General features: G+C 36.4%; 2 protein-coding genes and 1 long non-coding RNA gene across 5 annotated transcripts; 2 read left to right on the top strand and 1 right to left on the bottom strand.

Moving 5' to 3' along the window:
- The first annotated feature begins 600 nt into the window (after positions 1-600).
- LOC306872050 (uncharacterized protein) lies at positions 601-2,626 on the top strand. The gene is made up of 5 exons (XM_079420392.1): positions 601-731; positions 893-1,070; positions 1,195-1,536; positions 2,043-2,084; positions 2,192-2,626. The coding sequence occupies exons 2-5, from the start codon at positions 1,043-1,045 to the stop codon at positions 2,359-2,361; spliced, it is 582 nt and encodes a 193-aa protein (XP_079276518.1). The 5' UTR covers positions 601-731; positions 893-1,042; the 3' UTR covers positions 2,362-2,626.
- On the bottom strand, positions 1,407-11,874 carry LOC306872056. Its single transcript, XR_013784392.1, has 4 exons — positions 11,544-11,874; positions 11,340-11,366; positions 2,177-2,247; positions 1,407-2,047 (listed from the first exon to the last, which is right to left on the bottom strand). It is a non-coding gene; the product is annotated as an uncharacterized lncRNA (long non-coding RNA).
- LOC306872042 (uncharacterized protein) lies at positions 11,697-19,500 on the top strand. 3 transcript variants are annotated; one of them, XM_079420379.1, is made up of 6 exons: positions 11,719-12,267; positions 16,826-16,899; positions 17,228-17,530; positions 17,659-17,979; positions 18,072-18,353; positions 18,442-19,500. In XM_079420379.1, exons 2-6 carry the CDS (start codon positions 16,848-16,850, stop codon positions 18,774-18,776), a joined length of 1,293 nt encoding a protein of 430 aa, XP_079276505.1. In that variant the 5' UTR covers positions 11,719-12,267; positions 16,826-16,847; the 3' UTR covers positions 18,777-19,500. The 3 variants fall into 3 exon arrangements, with proteins under 3 accessions (XP_079276507.1, XP_079276505.1, XP_079276506.1); XM_079420380.1 differs by lacking the exon at positions 11,719-12,267 and adding an exon at positions 15,980-16,148; XM_079420381.1 differs by lacking the exon at positions 16,826-16,899 and having other exon boundaries at positions 11,697-12,267.
- The last annotated feature ends 1,102 nt before the right edge of the window (positions 19,501-20,602 follow it).

The following is a 20,602-nucleotide window of genomic DNA, read 5'->3' as shown; positions in this document are numbered from 1 at the left end:
AACTATTCTGTTCTGTGGAAGTAAAAGACAGTGAGCTCCCTGTCTTCAAGTGAATCAGATTACATTATGATTACATTTGTATTAACTATTAAAATGTATTGAAACCAAACTTTTTCAAAGCTGCTGAAACTTCAACTCCATCCATGACAACCATAACCACACTTTACAGACAGAATGACATGCCACTTTCTATGTGGCCTGTGACATGGCCACAAAAGACATTTATAGTTAAAAACCCATAAGAATCATCAGCAATGCATGGAAAATTGACAAAGTGCCCTGCTAATCACAAGTTTTATGGCACTTTTTCCCCCGATGTGGTTTTGACATGCTATCTCTGAGTCTCCACAAAAACAAAAATGCTGAAATGTCAAAAGACAATCTTGAACTTAAATCTTTCTCTGACCAAAATGAAGGGGAAATGCTATCCAATGTTGTCCAAAGTCTTTATCAAGACACTGTACCAATTTTCAAAGCAAAGTTGCATGTAGTTTGTGGCCTTCACACCTAAAGCTCTTATATGTGTATATGAGCAAACCTACTTCCTTTGGCCAAACAACTTCCTGCTGCAAAAGAGGGCATTGTCATGACTCTGATCTCAGAACAGACTTTGGTATCTGAATTGTCATCTTCAGTGACAAGAAAATCTGATCCCAGTACAGCAGCCAGCAATGAACCTTTTGATATAGAGAAGGAAAACAAAGAACAGTCTCATTTCACCTGAATCGCAAGTGAGTACCTAACATTGACGAAAGAGATATGACTACTTTCTGCTTTACAAAAATCTTCATTTCTCATTTCTGCATCTCATTTCTTCATTTTTTAAATTCCTAAATGGCCTTTATTGGCTAAGCATATTTTAGTGGGGAATTACTTTAACTGTATTCTACAGACAATAACAAGCACAGATGGAAACTTTAAAAACCCACGCAAACTAGGAGTGAGCAGTAAGCGTGGTTTTACTTCCTTTGACTGGAAATCTTGCAGTTCTTTAGAAATCAAGTAAACACTGAATTATTACTACACATCCACCACATCCACAATGGCGTTATGTTTAATCGCTCTAACAGGTAAGGTAATTTTAAAACAATTTTAAAAGCTTATAATTACTTCAATATATCTGTTACAAAAAATATATTTTGTGCAATTCTAAACAACAAACAGGATAAAATCCCTTTGTTTGCTTTCTGTCAGCTCTCCTCGTTTCGCCCCTGAAGCATTTAGAAGCAGAGGAGCTGAAAGAAGTTAAACTTGGAGAGACAGTGGCACTGATGTGCAACCTGTCTTTCTACTCTGACATCCACTGGCTGAGGATGAGTGAGGGGCGGCCGATGGCTCTGATGGTCACAAGTCTGAAACACACTGGAGAACTGTCTGTTGTCTGGAATTATAATGAAACTCATTTTGAGGGTTTTATGGAGAAGCAGATGACTGGACTGAGAATTCTCAATGTCTCCGTCAGCGATCTTGCCACATTTTATTGTGCATCGTTATATCAAAAACGCTTGAATTTTGACAAAGGAGTGCAACTATACAGTAAGTGTGAACATTTCATTTCTCGATAATGAATTTCTGAAGGTCAGTTTGAAAAGTATCAGTGAACAGCAACACCCTAGCAACCACCCAGATTAATCTAGCAACTGGATAGCAACCTCCTAGCAACCACGCAGAATAACAATCTTGTTGGTTTCAAGCCAACGTCAAAGTTTTTATTTTTATTTTTTAAAAATCTAGTTAAAGCCTAACTGTGACCTTAATTTCCTGCCGCCTGTAAACCTAAGTCTTAAGAACTATTCCACAGGTTCAAGTGCAATAAAATTGATTCATTAAAATGTAATATTGTTTAAAGTCTTTCCAATATAGATCGGTAAAGCTTATATGGATAGGATTACAAAATTATCTTTAAATTCAAATTATATTTGGATTACAATATTATCTTTAAAATACAGTATCTTGAAAAAGGGATATTTTTTCCTGCTGAGTTTATATGGGAGTAATTATTAGTGTGATTGTTCTGCTCATCTTTTTTGTATTCCTTTCAGCAAACCTGCAAAGTAAAAACAAGCCCTTTTATGAAGTACAAGGTAAAAGTGAAAAATGCTGACACTATAAACAATATTTTAAAACTATCTGTTTTTTTTTGTATGGTGTAAATAAAAATACAAACTGACTGAACTTTCCTTAAAAACAGGTCCCACTGGTCTTTCTCTTCATTACCAAGTATTCGTAGCAGTGCTGTGTTTTGGCCTGCTGGGAATGTTAGTATCTGTTTTAGTGGTGCATATGAAGACCAGGAAAAACACACCACCTCCAGCAGTGAAGAATAAGAGAGGATCAGGAATTCAGCATACAAATATTTAAAAACCATTCTTTTTGTTGTTATTGTTCAAATAAATAAAAACCCTTGAAACTAAAAATTTGATAAAAGGCTTTTTTTGGCTTTTCTTTGTATAGGAGAAAAGAGAATGAGAATGGGTATAGCTTATTTAATACTTTTTAAGAAATATAGGATATGTATAAATCTATACAAATATATACAAGTTTAGCATTTTAATTGTTAAATGATTAAATGTTTATGTATGTTTATTTTTTATTCGTTTTGGAAATAAAAATCTACTGGGCTTACAATTTAGTTTGTCCTTCATGAAAAAATGTGGTCTAGGAACTACAACTATATTGTTTCATTATAATTTTTCCCACTGTTACTCTTGTATAGCTTAGTTCCATTTTGAACGTTCACTTCGCGTTGTGTGTATGGAGAAAACTCTGTACTGAAGCCTGATTTGTTACTGTTCTACTCTGTACCGAAGCCTGATTTGTTACTGTTTTACTCTGTACCGAAGCCTGATTTGTTCACGTTTGTGTAGTTGCATAAACCAATGGCGCTTTAGTCTGCCAGAAAGGGTGGAGCCGATGTGTATACAGGTACATCTCAAAAAATTAGAATATGAAAAAGTTCATTTTTTGAAAATATATGATAAATGAAACTTTCATATATTTTAGATTCATTACATGTAAAGTAAAGTACATGTCATTTTGATGATTAGAGCTTACAGCTCATGAAAGTCAAAAATCAGTATCTCAAAATATTAGAATATTTACATTTGTTTCAATAAATGACCATCCCTACAGTATAAATTCCGGGTATCTCTTGTTCTTTGATACCACAATAATGGGGAAGACTGCTGACTTGGCAATGGTCCAGAAGACAAACATTGAAGCCCTCCACAAAGAGGGTAAGTCACAGAGGGTCATTACTGAAAGGTGTGGCTGTTTACAGAGTGCTCTATCAAAGCATATTAAATGCAAAGTTGACTGGAAGGAAGAATTTGGGTAGGAAAAGGTGCAAAAGCAACAGGGATGACCACAAGCTTGAGAATACTGTCAAGCAAAGCTGATTCAAACACTTGGGAGAGCTTCAGTGGACTGAAGCTGGAGTCGGTGCATCAAGAGTCACCACTCTCAGACGTCTTCTCGAAAAGGGCTACCAAGCCACTTCTGAACCAGAGACAACGTCAGAAGCGTCTTACCTGGGCTGTGGAGAAAAAGAACTGGACTGTTGCTCAGTGGTCCAAAGTCCTGTTTTCAGATGAAAGTAAATGTTGCATTTCATTTAGAAATCAAGGTCCCAGAGTCTGGAGGAAGAGAGGAGAGGCACAGAATCCATGTTGCTTGAAGTCCAGTGTGAAGTTTCCACAGTCAGTGATGATTTGGGCTGCCATGTCATCTGCTGGTGTTGGTCCACTGTGTTTTCTGAAGTCCACAGTCAACGCAGCCATCTACCAGGAAATTTTAGAGCACTTCATGCTTCCTTCTGCTGACAAGCTTTATGGAGATGCTTATTTCATTTTCCAGCAGGACTTGGCACCTGCACACACTGCCAAAGGTACCAAAAGCTGGTTCAGTGACCATGGTGTTACTGTGCTTGATTGGCCAGCAAACTCGCCTGACCTGAACCCCATAGAGAATCTATGGGGTATTGTCAAGAGGAAGATGAGAGACACCAGACCCAACAATGCAGATGACCTGAAGGCCGCTATCAAAGCAACCTGGGCTTCCATTACACCTGAGCAGTGCCACAGGCTGATTGCATAGAAATGAACATACTTTTCAGAAGCCTGACATTTCTGTTTAAAATATCCTTTTTTATTGATCTTATGTAATATTCTAATTTTCTGAGACACTGAATTTTGGGTTTTCATTTTCTGTAAGCCATAATCATCAAAATTTCAAGAAATACAGGCTTGAAATATTTCACTCCATGTGTAATGAATGAATCTATATAATATATGGGTTTCACTCTCTGAAATGAGTGACAAAAAATATTGAGCTTTTTCATGATATTCAAATTTTTTGAGATGTACCTGTAAGTCAGCTCGCAGCCATTTCATCAGATCATTCTCCTTCAGCGACGAGGATCATCTCTTTGCTGACTCTGGAAGAAACCAAGACCCAGATAGCAAAATTCCTGAGGCCCAGATCAGGCCCAGGCCTGACACTTTCATCTGGTCCACATACATGTGGAATGATAACACTTGGGCGGTCTGCTCCTGTTTGCCAGATTTGGGCCACAAGTAAGCCAAAGGAAGGCCCAATGTCGGCCATGAATAAACCACATAAAGCAGAACTGGCCCAAATTTGGGCCACATTGATTTTAATTCTGGCCCAGATTCAACAACTTGCTCCGGCCCACATACCATGAAGAATGATGGCACTTGGGCAGTCCGCTCCTGTTTGCCAGATTTGGGCCACAAGTAAGCCAAAGGAAGGCCCAATGTCAGTCATGAATAAATCAAATAAAGCAAAACTACCCTAACCCTAAACTAACCTAACCCAAATTTGGGCCACATTTATTTGAATTATGGCCCAGATCCAACACCTTGCTCTGGCCCACATACCATGTGGAATAATGGCATTTGGGCGGCCCGCTCTTGTTTGCCAGATTTGGGGCTCAAGTAAACCTTAGCATTGCCGCATGTAAGCCAACCAAATAAAGCAAAACTGGCCGTAATGTGGGCCACAGTTTATTTTTTTTTTCGAACCCTGGTCTTCCCCACATTCCTCATGTGGCCCACATGCTGCATGTAATGGTGGTATTTTGGTATTGGTCCAAAAGCAGGCCACTGCACAGCCACATTTGAGCTAATAATGAACCAAATAAACCATAAATATACATTATTTTGGCCACACTAAGCCTGAACCTCCTGAGACCCGAGAAAAACGTTTTAGTAAAAAATTTGTTTTTTTCATGTCTTTACATTGTTTAGAGCATTAAAAATAAAAAAATTATAATAATTAAAAAAATAATAATAATAATAATAAATGATATTTCATTCATATGTTATGCTATGTCCTCGGTAGAGGACATGGGGACGCAATTTCTTAAAAAAAAAGAAAAAAAGACATGAATGAACATGCATAGGCAAAAACAATTGATTTTTTAAATCATCAGTACATTTTTAGTTTTCAGGATCTTTTTTTTTTCAATTTTGTTTAAAGATGATTCTCAACTATGTTATAACAGAATGATTTGATATACCATTCTTCTTTCTGCGTGTGTAAAATGTCCATAAACGGGTTTTCTCATTATATACATTGCATCTATAAACTAAATCTAATTTGCCTATTAATGTATTTTTGGGGCAACGTGTAATGAATAGGATTAATAATTGACACAATTTTCATAATAATATATAATATTTAATAGAATATTAAAATATAATTTATTTCCCTATTCATTTATGTCTCCCAAAATGTGTAATAAACATGCTTTTAGTCCCGGTGTCCTCAATTGAGCACATGTCTGAAATCAATGTCCTGTTTCGTAACAGAAAGTCATATTTTGATTTGAAACCCCATAACATTTTCCTGAGATAATAATAATAATAATTCATTACATTTATATAGCGCTTTTCTGCTTTTTTCCAAGCACTCAAAGTGCTCTTCGTTGTCAGGGGGTATCTCCTCGTCCACCACTAGTGTGCAGCATCCACCTGGATGATGCAACGGCAGCCATAGTGCGCCAGAATGCCCACCACACACCAGCTAACTAGTGGAGAGGAGACAGAGTGATGAAGCCAATCAGTATATGGGGATGATGGTCAGAGGCCAAATTTGGCCAGGATGCCAGGGTAACACCCCTACTCTTTTTCGAAGGACATCCTTTCGAAGGACCATTTTTAATGACCACAGAGAGTCAGGACCTCGGTTTACCGTCTCATCCGAAGGATGGTGCTTGTTGATAGTATAGTGTCCCCGTTCCTATACTGGGGTGTTAGGACCCACACAGACTGCAGGGTGAGCACCTCACTCTCACTAACACCTCTTCCAGCAGCAACCTAGTTTTCTCAGGAGGTCTCCCATCCAGGTACTGACCATGCTCAACCCTGCTTAGCTTCAGTGGGCAACCGGTCTTGGGCTTCAGGGTGATATGGCTGCTGGTATAGATGTTGATTTATGACACGCAGTTTAAAAATTAGATTTAAATTATAATTGCAAAATATTTTCAGATTTCCATAAGAGTGTCACTAAATTAATATTAGACATTTTTGAAGACCAAGGAGAGGGAGTGGTCATGGTGTAACAGCCAATCATTTAGTATCCTTGAAAAGCCCTGAAGGTGTTCTGTACAGGACACCCAGACTTAACACTGTGACATATATAGTTTCAGAGAAATTCACTAAAATATAATGTCCTCGTATGAGGTCGCAGGGTCTTAAGAGGTTAAGTGAGTTATGCATCAAAAATACTCAACAAATTTTAAAGAGAAATTTTAAAATGTCCTCCCTAAATGTTCAAATAAGTTCCAGAAATGTGTCCTACTTGACGGATTCGAAAGGGAACACTCTCGGTTACTTACGTAACCTTGGTTCCCTGAGATGAGGGAACGAGACATTGCTATCAGTGCAGTCTTTCTATGAAGCCCATATTTATAATACATTATAAGGGTATTCTTAAGGCATTATAATGAATGCATAATGCATTATAAAAAAACTTATAATATATTATATTGTCTTATAAATAATCATAACAACAATTATAATACATTATAATGCTTACGCATTTGTGCTTATAACTTTTAAGATTATGATTATTTATAACACAATGAACACCATATTAAATCTTCTTTTAGATTGATAATGGACTATATATCTTGACATTATTTAATATCTGCATTAGTGTTGTCAAAAATATCGATATTTCGATAAATATCGATACTGAAATATCTGAACGGTACCAATATTAATTTCCCGAAGTATCGATACACCGATACTAGCCGAGCTGTCACTTTCACTTCTCTCCAAAGGCGCGTGGACAAGCACCACACGTGACCGCACTCGTCTCCTTCGCTCTGGTTAAATAGCAAAAGTGAAGTGAATAGAAAGATGACTGCTCTGGTTGTTAAAGAACACAGCAGGAGCGCTATCTGTAGGGATCTATGATCTCCGCGATGCAGAGAACGAGCACGGAATCCAGTTATAAAAACAAAATTTACAGTTTAACGCGGAATGTCACGGAATTTGTCAAAGTTTGGATGACTTAATCGAAAGTAGGTCATTACACTTAAATCAAATCGCAATATGGACTAGTATCTGTAAATATTAAGCTGCAAAAGTGGATTTAAATATGAATCCTGCATGTTCTGGGCGTCTCTGTGTGAATGTGCTGCACGTGCGGTTGTGTTTACTAATGTGGCGCTCGCGGTGATTTCAGCGTCTGCCGTCTCAATGAGGACATAAATACATCAACAATATCTCCAGAACTGACCTGAAAGGCACTTTACGAGCATTTTACCATTTAATTTGAGTAAAACTAGCGTCATATCATACACACACAGAACTTTAGAAGTATTCACGGCAACCCGTCAAAATAAAAGTTCGGTTTAACTGACCGTGTGCCAGAAATAGGCTATATTACTATTATTTAGTACAATGTACATAATACTACTACTGTTAATTTTTTTAAAAGAAATAATCACAACATATTTTAATTTTAATAGTAAATCCCCTTCATTTGCCAAAAATGTAAATGTTTAATTTTCATTAATTCAAATATAAATTAATTCAAATAGTTTTATGCCTTCATCTGATATCCAGTAAAATTTAAATACACAACACAGAATTTCTGAGGGTGAAAAGACATTTCATAAGGCTACTGTAAGAATAAATAAAAATTGTTTGTATGCATTCAAATAATAGACATGCTAAAACACAGAATTTGGTAACAATAAAACAGGTGAGAAAAAAATAAAACATTTCATACGGCCCTAAACGTGTCCTTTTTGTTACACTTTTAATAAATTAAATGTTAAATTGTATAATTTTCATGATTTTAATGAATTAGACATGCTTTTAGATTAATAGCATTTAATTTGACCATTAAAAAAAAAAAAAAAGAGTCCAGAAAAATTCAAACGGAAAAAAACGGAATCCAGAAAAATAAAAAATTGAATGTAGAAAAAAATAAAACAGAATTTGGGGAAAAATAAAATAGATTTCATAGGGCCCTATATCTGGAAATATTTTGGTTATGAAGCAAATGAGAATATCAACAAATAGAACTTTGGATTTTAATTAGTACATGTATTAGTAAAGGTTAGTTTCAATTAACATTTAACTAAGATTAATAAAAGATTAATAAATAAATCAACAAATGCAGTACCTCAAGACATTTTTTTGTTCATGTAAAATATACCGCATGTTCTCGACTTGTTACATTTATCTTTAAATTAAAAAAATTACCCCCTTAATATTGTGGCAGTTTTTTTCACCGTGGTATCGAAAATGGTATCGAATATCGATATTTTTCAAGGTATCGTGTCGAAGTTAGAAATTCCAGTATCGTGACAACACTAATCTGCATAGTATATCTTGTAAGTGCTTAGGTGTGGAGTGTTATTTGAGTGTTCCCTGTGAGGCTAATATTAATTTTGATGTGAGCTAGTTAATAATTTCAACTGAAAAAAAAAATGCAATGTTTATGTTAGGTTACATTTTATTTTGATGTCTCAGTCTATTGACTATAACAACTACGTGTCAACTAACTCTCATTAGAGTATTAGTAGGCTTAGGTTAAGGTTAGTGTAGGTAGAATGTTGACATACTTGCAAAGTTGCTTATAGTCAGTTTGTCTGTTGGGGAACCATGAAAATATAGTGTTAGCATATATTTAGCAGATCATACTACTAATACTGCAATGACTGCTAGTTGACATGCAGTTGCAGAGTTACTTAACAACAGCTGTCTAAAGGGTACCATCAAAATAATCAAACTGATACTAAAACAAAAATAGTTCAAAGCAATCTGATCTGATATCTGATCTTATGGTTGTTTGAGAGAAAAAAAATATTACTATTATTATTAGTATACCTATAAGTGGTCATTGATGGCTTTTAGTAAAGTAGCATAAGAAAGGGTGGTGATGGTGCAGTGGATAAGACACATGCCTTTGGTGTGAGAGACCCAGGTTCGAATCCACTGTGAGACACCAATGTGTCCCTGAGCAAGACACTTAACCCCTAGTTGCTCCAGAGGCGTGCGACCTCTGACATATACAGGTCCTTCTCAAAAAATTAGTATATTGTGATAAAGTTCATTATTTTCTGTAATGTACTGATAAACATTAGACTTTCATATATTTTAGATTCATTACAACACAACTGAAGTAGTTCAAGCCTTTTATTGTTTTAATATTGATGATTTTGGCATACAGCTCATGAAAACCCAAAATTCCTATCTCAAAAAATTAGCATATCATGAAAAGGTTCTCTAAACGAGCTATTAACCTAATCATTTGAATCAACTAATTAACTCTAAACACCTGCAAAAGATTCCTGAGGCTTTTAAAAAATCCCAGCCTGGTTCATTACTCAAAACCGCAATCATGGGTAAGACTGCCGACCTGACTGCTGTCCAGAAGGCCATCATTGACACCCTCAAGCAAGAGGGTAAGACACAGAAAGAAATTTCTGAACGAATAGGCTGTTCCCAGAGTGCTGTATCAAGGCACCTCAGTGGGAAGTCTGTGGGAAGGAAAAAGTGTGGCAGAAAACGCAGCACAACGAGAAGAGGTGACCGGACCCTGAGGAAGATTGTGGAGAAGGACCGATTCCAGACCTTGGGGGACCTGCGGAAGCAGTGGACTGAGTCTGGAGTAGAAACATCCAGAGCCACCGTGTACAGGCGTGTGCAGGAAATGGGCTACAGGTGCCACATTCCCCAGGTCAAGCCACTTTTGAACCAGAAACAGCGGCAGAAGCGCCTGACCTGGGCTACAGAGAAGCAGCACTGGACTGTTGCTCAGTGGTCCAAAGTACTTTTTTCGGATGAAAGCAAATTTTGCATGTCATTCGGAAATCAAGGTGCCAGAGTCTGGAGGAAGACTGGGGAGAGGGAAATGCCAAAATGCCTGAAGTCCAGTGTCAAGTACCCACAGTCAGTGATGCTGGTGTTGGTCCACTGTGTTTTATCAAGGGCAGGGTCAATGCAGCTAGCTATCAGGAGATTTTGGAGCACTTCATGCTTCCATCTGCTGAAAAGCTTTATGGAGATGATTTCATTTTTCAGCACGACCTGGCACCTGCTCACAGTGCCAAAACCACTGGTAAATGCTTTACTGACCATGGTATTACTGTGCTCAATTGGCCTGCCAACTCTCCTGACCTGAACCCCATAGAGAATCTGTGGGATATTGTGAAGAGAAAGTTGAGAGACGCAAGACCCAACACTCTGGATGAGCTTAAGGCCGCTATCGAAGCATCCTGGGCCTCCATAACACCTCAGCAGTGCCACAGGCTGATTGCCTCCATGCCACGCCGCATTGAAGCAGTCATTTCTGCAAAAGGATTCCCGACCAAGTATTGAGTGCATAACTGAACATAATTATTTGAAGGTTGACTTTTTTTGTATTAAAAACACTTTTCTTTTATTGGTCGGATGAAATATGCTAATTTTTTGAGATAGGAATTTTGGGTTTTCATGAGCTGTATGCCAAAATCATCAATATTAAAACAATAAAAGGCTTGAACTACTTCAGTTGTGTTGTAATGAATCTAAAATATATGAAAGTCTAATGTTTATCAGTACATTACAGAAAATAATGAACTTTATCACAATATGCTCATTTTTTGAGAAGGACCTGTACAGCAATTGTAAGTCGCTTTGGATAAAAGCGTCAGCTAAATGAATAAATGTAAAGGTGGCAAGATATGAGATTTATAATACATTATAAGGAATATAATCCATTGTAATTTAAGTGGATTATGTATTGTAAAAATGTATTATAAATATGGGCTTCATAGAAAGTGTTACCAAAATTACAATGCCATGCAACTACATTACCTGCTTATGGTCTTCGGTGTCCGTAACCTGAAGAGCAAATTAGTTGTTTGTAGAAAAAAAAGATATTGTCAGGCACATTACAGATTGTAAACTGTGTGTGGTACTAAGAAAACGTTGTACAAAAGCCTCCAAGAAAATGCACTTTTCACAGCTTGTAATACTTTTTACAAAACAAAACAAACAAAAATTGTACATCACGCTTACCTCTTCCACTCATCTACATCTACCATGCCCCCACTGAAAGTCGATCGCACTTGCAGTTTAAGTCCCACTCATTTGCAGCTGGCTCCGACCTCCTCATCTCCTTGGAGCTGCTGAGTCACGTGATGGCCTGACAACCAAACACAGCGTAGTAGCAGGGGAGGAGCAGCAATGAGATGTGAAAAGAGCGGAATATACACCTACAGACATGCCAACACTTTGTTGAATGTATTAAGCAACGTATTAAGTGTATAGGAGAAAAAAAAAACCCAGAGTATCGATCCGATACCAATACCAACGTTGGAATGGATACTATCGATATTAGGATCTATACGCCCACCCCTACAGCGCATGCGTGTAAAAAACAACAACTGCTAGCTGCTTGAGTGGAGTAGTGTTTGATGCGAACGTTAGCTGACTTTTTTTTTTTTTGTCGTCTCGACACAAACAAAATCTTACCTTAGACTTTAGTAAGTTACAGGTTACTCGTGACAGGATTTTGTATTTTTGTAAAGATAGTGTTCAGACAGTTCGTCAACTTCCATTTCTTCAAGATTTATTTTATCGACGACTTCTTATGACATGCAGTGAATTGTTCGGATGTCTTAAATCGTTTCGCAAACATTTTTAACACGTCTTACGTGTGTTCAAATGCTGTGTCGATAGAGGGATTTAGAATTGGAAGATTCTTAAAGCTCGACGGAGAAAGAGGCTTGTAACGGGACAGGTGAGCAAAGGCATTTTAAAAAAATAAAAGTTATATTTCTAGCCAGGGATTGAGTTATGTGAAATTTAGTAGGCCTTTTTGTCAGCCGAGTATACGCTGCACAAAGCTTAAGTTGTAACTGAGTTATTGTGACCTTCATCGTGCATTGAAGGTCAATATGTCTTCTCACATCAGGGGCACGTTCAGCTTCACACTGGTGCCTAACGTTTTGCTAGGGTTTCCGGTGTTCTGAAATATTCGGTGTCTGAGATTTTCGGTGACGCTGGGCGGAGCAAACACGAATATTCATGAGTTTCCTGTTGCGCGTTAAAGCGCTACTGAAAATATTGACTGTTTTCAGAATAAGACATGCTTCGAAGTGTGAAGTTCAGCAGGTATTTAGGCTACTGTTAATGTTGGCACAATAGTTTGTAGATTGTGTCGTATGTTTAATTATTACAGCTATTAATTTGTTGATGTGCCTGAGGATACACTCCAACTTACAGAGCCAACATACATTTTTGTTTATGTACCTAATTTATTTTAACAATCTTTAAAACTGTTAATAACTGATATAAATGTATCTTTGCTGTGTTGACAGTTTCAGTTGTGATCATTCTGGGGTGATTATTTTTGTTTGCTCAGTTGGTAGCTTATATAACATCAACACAGCTTTAGTAATAAATTCATGTTTTTGTAATATATTTAAATTATAATATAAACATTCTTAACACAGTGTTTCATTCTTAACACATTGGTTAGAGACATGGTGTGATGATAAAAGATAAACTCTTTATGTGGCTATTTAGCATTTATGAATACAATAAAGACAGCAGGTTATTTTGGTGCTAGTTTTAATCGCAAATGTGTGTATAGAGAAGACGATATAACCTAAGCCTTTTCTACCCCCCCCCCCCCCCCCCCCCCCCATTTCTATTCTATTCTATTCTATTGACTGAATGGCTAGATGACAGAGACCAGTGATGCACAATTACATGTAATGATCAATTATATATAAGACTCATTTATTAGATTTTGCACTGCTGCGTTGAAGATGGATGAGGCTAAATTCAAAGCACTGACAGACTTTAAAAGATTTGGAAAGATACCTCAGGGTCGTTCCAGACAAGACAAATTTAAGTGAGTGAAGTGACATTCAGCCAAGTATGGTGACACATACTCGGAATTCGTGCTACATAACCCATCTAACGTGCACACACACAGCAGTGAACACACACACAAACACATGAAGCTTTGTATTACATTTACATTTATTCATTTAGCTGACGCTTTTATCCAAAGCGACTTACAATTGCTATATATGTCAGAGGTCGCACGCCTCTGGAGCAACTAGGGGTTAAGTGTCTTGCTCAGGGACACATTGGTGTCTCACAGTGGATTCGAACCCGGGTCTCTCACACCAAAGGCATGTGTCTTATCCACTGCGCCATCACCACCCCATTTTTTATTATATAAAAAAAGAAGGTACTTTGGCAAAAGTGGTCAGCACGAAAAAAAGTGCCCAAGAAATTTTTGAAGAGCTCCACAGCAGCCCAATAGGTGCTCACTGTGGCATTAAAAAACCCTGGATGCCATAAACAAGTGCTTTTATTGGCCTGGTATGTCTGTGGACATAAAAAAAAATGGGTGAGTTTAATATGTGAATCCTTCGTCATGTTTTCATTCATGATTCAAGATTCAAGATTTTTATTCGTCGCATACACAATTATAGAGAGTATAACCAGCAGTGAAATGTAAGTTTCATACATCTATTATAACATCAAAACTGATTTGATTTTAGGTCAAACACTGTGCTGCTTGTCAAAAAAGACAAGTGCTTCTCTGAAGAACCCAACAGAATATACCCCTATCGTGATAATTCATGTTTTTATGAAAAACACAAGGAATATTTTTGTTACAGCTATTTTATATAGTAAACATGAATGTTTATTAGGTGACACAGCATTGGGATATTGTGGGGATGGATTTAGTGGGAAAGCTCACACCAACGAAAGAAGGCTACCAGTATACCTGTGTGATGGTAGATTACTTCACAAAGTGGTGTGAGGCTTTCCCACTGAAAACCAAAAGTGCAGAGGAGGTAACAGCCTGCATAGAAAAATTGTTCTACAAATTTGGTGCCCCCCCCCCCCATTATGTCTGGTCCACATACACATTTGTACATAAAACTTAACACCAAATCATTTAATGTCTTTAATGTATTCAGCATTATAACTTCATTTCTTTATAGTAGTAACTGTGCAAATTAATATGTGGTATGTTACTTTAGCTACTTAAATCATGTGAAATGATTTTCGCTAAGTACTACAAGCTGTTATTTACCAGCTGAGCAAGCAAAACTAAATTTTGTATTAGATCTTTATGCCACCTTAGATATTCGTTATCAAGTTATCAAACAAAACTTTAAAAGACCCTGGAAAGGGTTTATAACACATGTTAATGGCATATCCTAATGACAGGAAGGCAAATTAATTGCTGTAATCATGAAATCAAACATAACATATACAATATACAATATAGTGCTCATATGAACAAAACTTCAAAAGCTAAAAAAAAAAAAAAAAAAACACTGTAGATCGCCACTGACACTGAAACATATTTACATAACGTCAAACTTTCTGTGCTGTGATGATTCTAGAGTGCGCTGATATTTTCAGTAGCGCTTTAACGCGCAACAGGAAACTCATGAATATTCATGTTTGCTCCGCCCAGCGTCACCGAAAATCTCAGACACCGAATATTTCAGAACACCGGGTTGAACGACATGTATCCTGGAAACAGTGTGCAAAGGGGCTTGAGATACGTTTTCTCTTGTTTGGTGGGTGTGTCAAAAATGTCAGCTCAATCAGCAGCAACATGTATATATACACCACGCTGTATTAAAGAGACAGATCGCACAATGTGTCCAAGTGAAGTCCTTTAATATGTGTCCGCTGCAGCTCAGTATATGCAACAATTGAAGATATCAGAAGACATGTTTGTCGTTTTATAGTAACATATCAACATGATGATGTTGATGAATTTGTAAGTAAATGTAATTAACATTAAATAAATTAACAAAAGCAAGTATATTGTTTGCACATGTTTATTTTGCATTAAAGGCAAAATAACTGAAATAATAAGAGCACAAGTATAAATCTGGAACTTCTTTAAGTATGTCTACATATGTAGTAATTGCAATGTCTTCTGGTCCATATCCTTTCTTTAGGAAGGTGTGCTAGACACTGATTAATGTAACATAAAAATACATATTTATATATTTTGCTATTGTATTGTGGAGTGACACTTTCATAAACTTTTCTATGCTCCTCTGATTATATAATGGTAAATATTACAATATGATAGCACAACAACAGTGATCAGCAAAAATGATAAGCCTAATACTCACAATAAAAATAATAAGGTCATATAGATCATAACACAGTCTCGGAGGTAAGAAGTGGATTATCCTTCACCTGAAATGTATTTTCATCCTGAAATGCGAGGCAAATGTTGGATCACAATAATCAGGAACCACAGTTTCCACAAATCCCTTCACTCGATTGGGATGTTCTCTTTTATTCTGGACGGCAAGGGCAGTGACTGTAACATCGAGCGTATTTTGCAGCATTAAAAATGTATTTATACCGATTTTATCAGGCTCTGAAAATTCTTCAAAAAGAACACACAGAGGGATCATTTTTTTATTTCTTTTTTTATTTTTTATTAATGCAATACAAAAACACAGAGTTGACATTCAAATAATGATTGTACACAATATACTAAGTATCATGAATATACATTGTCAACTGAAATCAAGTACTACAGATTATAAGAGAAAAAGTAGGAAAGGAGGAAAAGACAACAAAAAAGAACAAAGACAAAACCATAAGAAGTTGAGGGTAAGACATTTAAATATCAATTACAGTATACAAATTAAAGTCATTGCAGAATGAAGTAGTTCTTCTTGCTTTCTTACTTTCTGACAATGAAATGGTATTTAGGTAATTTTTAAATTCTTTCAAAAAAACCACACAGAGGGATCTTCTCAGCTGCCATAGTTGCAACACTTGCGTCATCAGAACAGGGTGTTCAACGCATCACCGTTTCCGTTTAATAAGCGTTTTTTTTTTTCAGGGCTGAAAGCAGCCCTGTTGTCTATGAACGTGAGCATGTTGAGCTTTAAAGTGATAACACGGTTTACCTTTGTAGTTCCGCTGGCTAGACAACCGTCCTAGAAACTGTGTGCAGCTTTAGTTTTAAATATAATAAAAACTGTTTTATTGCATTTTTTACAACCACTTACTACTACTACTACTGCTAATAGTAATACTCTGGTGCAAAATTACAGCAAATGCATTTGCAAGGATATTAATTATTTATTATTTATAACAATATACATATCATTATTAAATTAATGTAAATTAATTCCTTGCATTTGCATTGTTTTATCCAAAATAATGTACTCCCAAAAACATCAGAAAAATATTGGAAATGTGGAAGAGACAAAATATTGATATTACAAGACATTACACTCTTTTGTCTACATTTCATATCCTCTTATTCTTAAATCCTCCAGTCCCAGAGGCCATCGGACAACTATGAAGCTACCTCACCCATCGAAGAGCTTCCTTTATTTGTGCCTAACCTTTGGTACGTTTTTTTTTAAATTTATGTATTATTATATAATTATTATATTAAAATTTCTTAATAAAAAGCACTTTCAAAACGGTAGATATAACACTACAAGTTAATTAAACTAAACCAAGTACACTGAAGGTATTTAAGGGGCCAGTATCTTTTAATACATCACTATCCTATTAGATAAATGGTTTCCAATCTGAAGAGTATTTATCTTGGTCGGAAACAAGGATCTAAACTAGAGCATTAAATTCTTATTCATATTAATATGTTATGGTAATTTGTTTCACAATCAAATATGTTCTTCTAAAATTCTATTTTATTTTCTCTTTTCTGCTAGGACTGTTTCTAGGTAGAATGTCAATTCCTGTTGAAGTGAACATTAGGGATAATGCGATTTTCACTTGTAATGAGACATGTAATGGACCTCTCTTATGGACATTCAACACAGACAATGAAAATTTGGACGTTTTAAAATGTGTCCAAGAGTCTTGCACAGAAGGAGACAACTTTAAGAACAGAGTGAGCCTCAAGGCTGGTACCCTGTCTCTGACACTGTATCTTGTTCTGTACAATGACGAAGGCTGGTACATGGTCAACTGTGATTCAGTGCTTCTCTGTAGATTCCACTTAAAAGTACTTGGTAAGTTCATATTTTTTAGTTAAACATGACATACGATTGTTTAATGGTAATGTTTATCACCCTACATAGGGTGCTTACCACTGCTAGATGTGATCTAATGCTTTGTATTGTGTTCTTTCATTGTTTAGTACCCACTACTGTGAGCGCCTCAGTCAGAAGCAACGTCACACTACCCTGCTACGCACGCACAGAGAAACAGATTGCTGATGATGCTGTCAACGTCCTATGGAAAAAAGATGACCAAACGGTGTTACAAGTTCAAAAAGGAATCACAATGCATGGTTCAGGTTTTACAGGCAGGGCATCAGTTTCACTACACCATTATAAGGCCGGAGATCTTTCTCTTAACATACTCGGGGTCACTACATCAGAAAAGGGATTGTATCGGTGCTATCACAGAACTACAGAGGAGCATGGTTATCCTGGTGCTGTCACTCTCAATGTTACAGGTTGTTAAATATTAATCTTTTTACACTTTTTTTTTTCTCCTATAAAAGAAGAAAAAAAATCCTTAACTTTAATTGTGAAATTCTTTCTTCAGCTGTTCAAAAGTCCTATGCAAAAAAGTTCAGAGAAAATCTCACCCTGGACCTGTTCGGCTGTGATCGTGTGAAGGTAACTTTCACTGGTCATGATGCAGCAGAGACCCTGGTTTGCAGTGTGACAGAAAACAATACTACATGTTCATCTGACTACAGTCACAGAGTATCTATCATAAAGGGCTTCCTCGTGGTGCGTGATGCAACATCCTCTGATACAGGCACATTTACTGTGAGAGACAAGATGGGTGAAGTCATTGGTGTCAACACTGTCACTGTGGAGGGTACGTTTTAAATTAAACGAATTTCAAATCAGTGTAACAATTGGCATTACTTTACATTCAGAACTAAGTTACTCATTGTCGTCCACAGGTGTGACCCAGCGACATCACTACATAGTTCTGTTCATAACAATTGGTTTCATTCTCATTTGCTTGTTCCTTTGCTGTCGGTGTCATAGACAGTCTGAATCACAGCAGTATCGCTGCAGTTATAATGCAGTACCGTCTAATGTGGATATAAATCCAGTACCATTGATAGCGCCTGCATGCATTGGATTGTCGCAACAAGAAACCAACCCAGAGCCTGACGTTCGTCCACACACATCTGTAGAGGAGACCATGCCTGTGCCTGTGAAGACCACTGAGAAGCAAGACAATACTGAAGAGTATATTGTTACTGAAATAGGATTTGGACAAACAATATAGGAGTAATTTAAGGGAACTGAAAAACTGCTCAAATGTCGTCCTTCTGCTGTATTATATGCTAGGAAAATGGTGGCATCATATTAATTCTTTGAGTGACTGCATAACTGTGCCAAATGAACAACATGTTCATCAGTCTCATTTCAGGCTAATGATATGACTGATTCATTGTAGTATATATTTTAAACAGATTTTTCAGAAGTAATGTTAATTTCCTTGTGTAAAATTTTTTCTTTTTTTTTGTATGGGGAAGTTTACTCAGTATCCCTGTAAGATCTCTAAGCACACTATTTTTATTGTGAATTCCAGTTAGCTATACAGAATGTAAAATATTTTAATGACAAACCATGTAATGGCCTTTCTCCCGACATGTTTACATTGCTGACAGCGATCTTAAGTCATTAGGGTTGAGCCAGATATGGTGGGGATGCTGAACTATTATTCTTGCTGTATTGATGATGTCAGATGTGCCCAGACTGGAAACCCACCTGCGTTACTGTGCTGTTTCTGTAAGCATTACTCTGCACTTTTTCTAGCTGCACTTTGATACATTGCACGTTTTTTTATTACTCATAAGCTTGTGATAATTTGTCTTTTTTTTTATTGTTTTACTTGAATAAAATGTTTTACAGTGTGTCTTAAATGTTTTCAGATAGAAATCAATGTATATTGTTACACACAAACATTGTGAATAAAAATAATTGAATACCCCATTTGAGGGAGCAAAAGGGTTCAAGAGTTCAAGAGTTTTATTTATTTGTCACATACACAATTATACAGAGTATAACCAGCAGTGAAATGTAGGTCAGGTCCGCTCCAAGGACAGTGCAATTATAAAGAATACAAATATTAAGAAGTACAAACATAAAATAAAAGATAAGATAAAATAAGATAAGATAAAAAAATATAAATGTGCAGGTCAGTATGTTGTTGACAAATAGTAATGAGAGGAATGTGCAAAAAATTATGTGCAAAAAGTTGTACAGGGTATTTGAATAGCAGCAATATGAGGTAGAGAAAAATTATGAATAGCTTATTGATATATGATATTTACATGGAGAAAAATTATGAATAACTTATTGATATGGTGATATTATGACACAGAGTTAGAGTTTAGGAGCCTGACGGCCAACTGAGGACCGTTGGGGGGGACCATAGGGAGCTGCGGACATAAGTGGCTGCTGAAGCAAATATGGAGGAAGAGCAGCAGCCGGCATAATCTGTCAGACACAAACGAGTGAGTGGGACTTTGGACAAGACCCTACTGGAAATAGTCAAGCTGTACAACCAGGCTCACTGAATAGATTCAAGGTAAGTTTTATGATGCAATCACAGGAATTCCATCATCACCATCATCCCTCCATCAAGGTTTGCCATTTACATCCTGAGGTTATTCTATAAGGGGCAAAACACTATAGGTGAAACCAATGTTTGTTTGTTGTTGTTTTTTTCTCACGCACTTGTAAATTTTAGGATTTTTTGCAATTATACTTCCACAACTTGTTTTCTTTCACACTAGTGGAAATAAAAACATATTTAAGTGTTTAATTTATTACAACTTATCTATTTGTATCTCTATATTTAATTTACAGCATATATTTAGAGGCCATTTTCTCAAAAAAAAAAAAAATTTCTCATGTACTCATACAGAAATCTCTACTTCAGAAGCACGTACATACACAAAACTTTACTATAGAACTAATGAACTTTATCTATAGAATCAGGGCTTCCATGCAAAAAGAGTGCATAATACTTAGATGATGCCTCATTGGTATATGTAAACAATATTTCAGAAAACTTGTAATACAAAACAATTGTATTAATATACT

Source organism: Barbus barbus (genome assembly GCF_936440315.1).
Source record: "Barbus barbus genome assembly, chromosome: 7".
NCBI lineage: Eukaryota > Metazoa > Chordata > Actinopteri > Cypriniformes > Cyprinidae > Barbus > Barbus barbus.
This window is presented reverse-complemented; position numbering and strand designations above follow the sequence as displayed.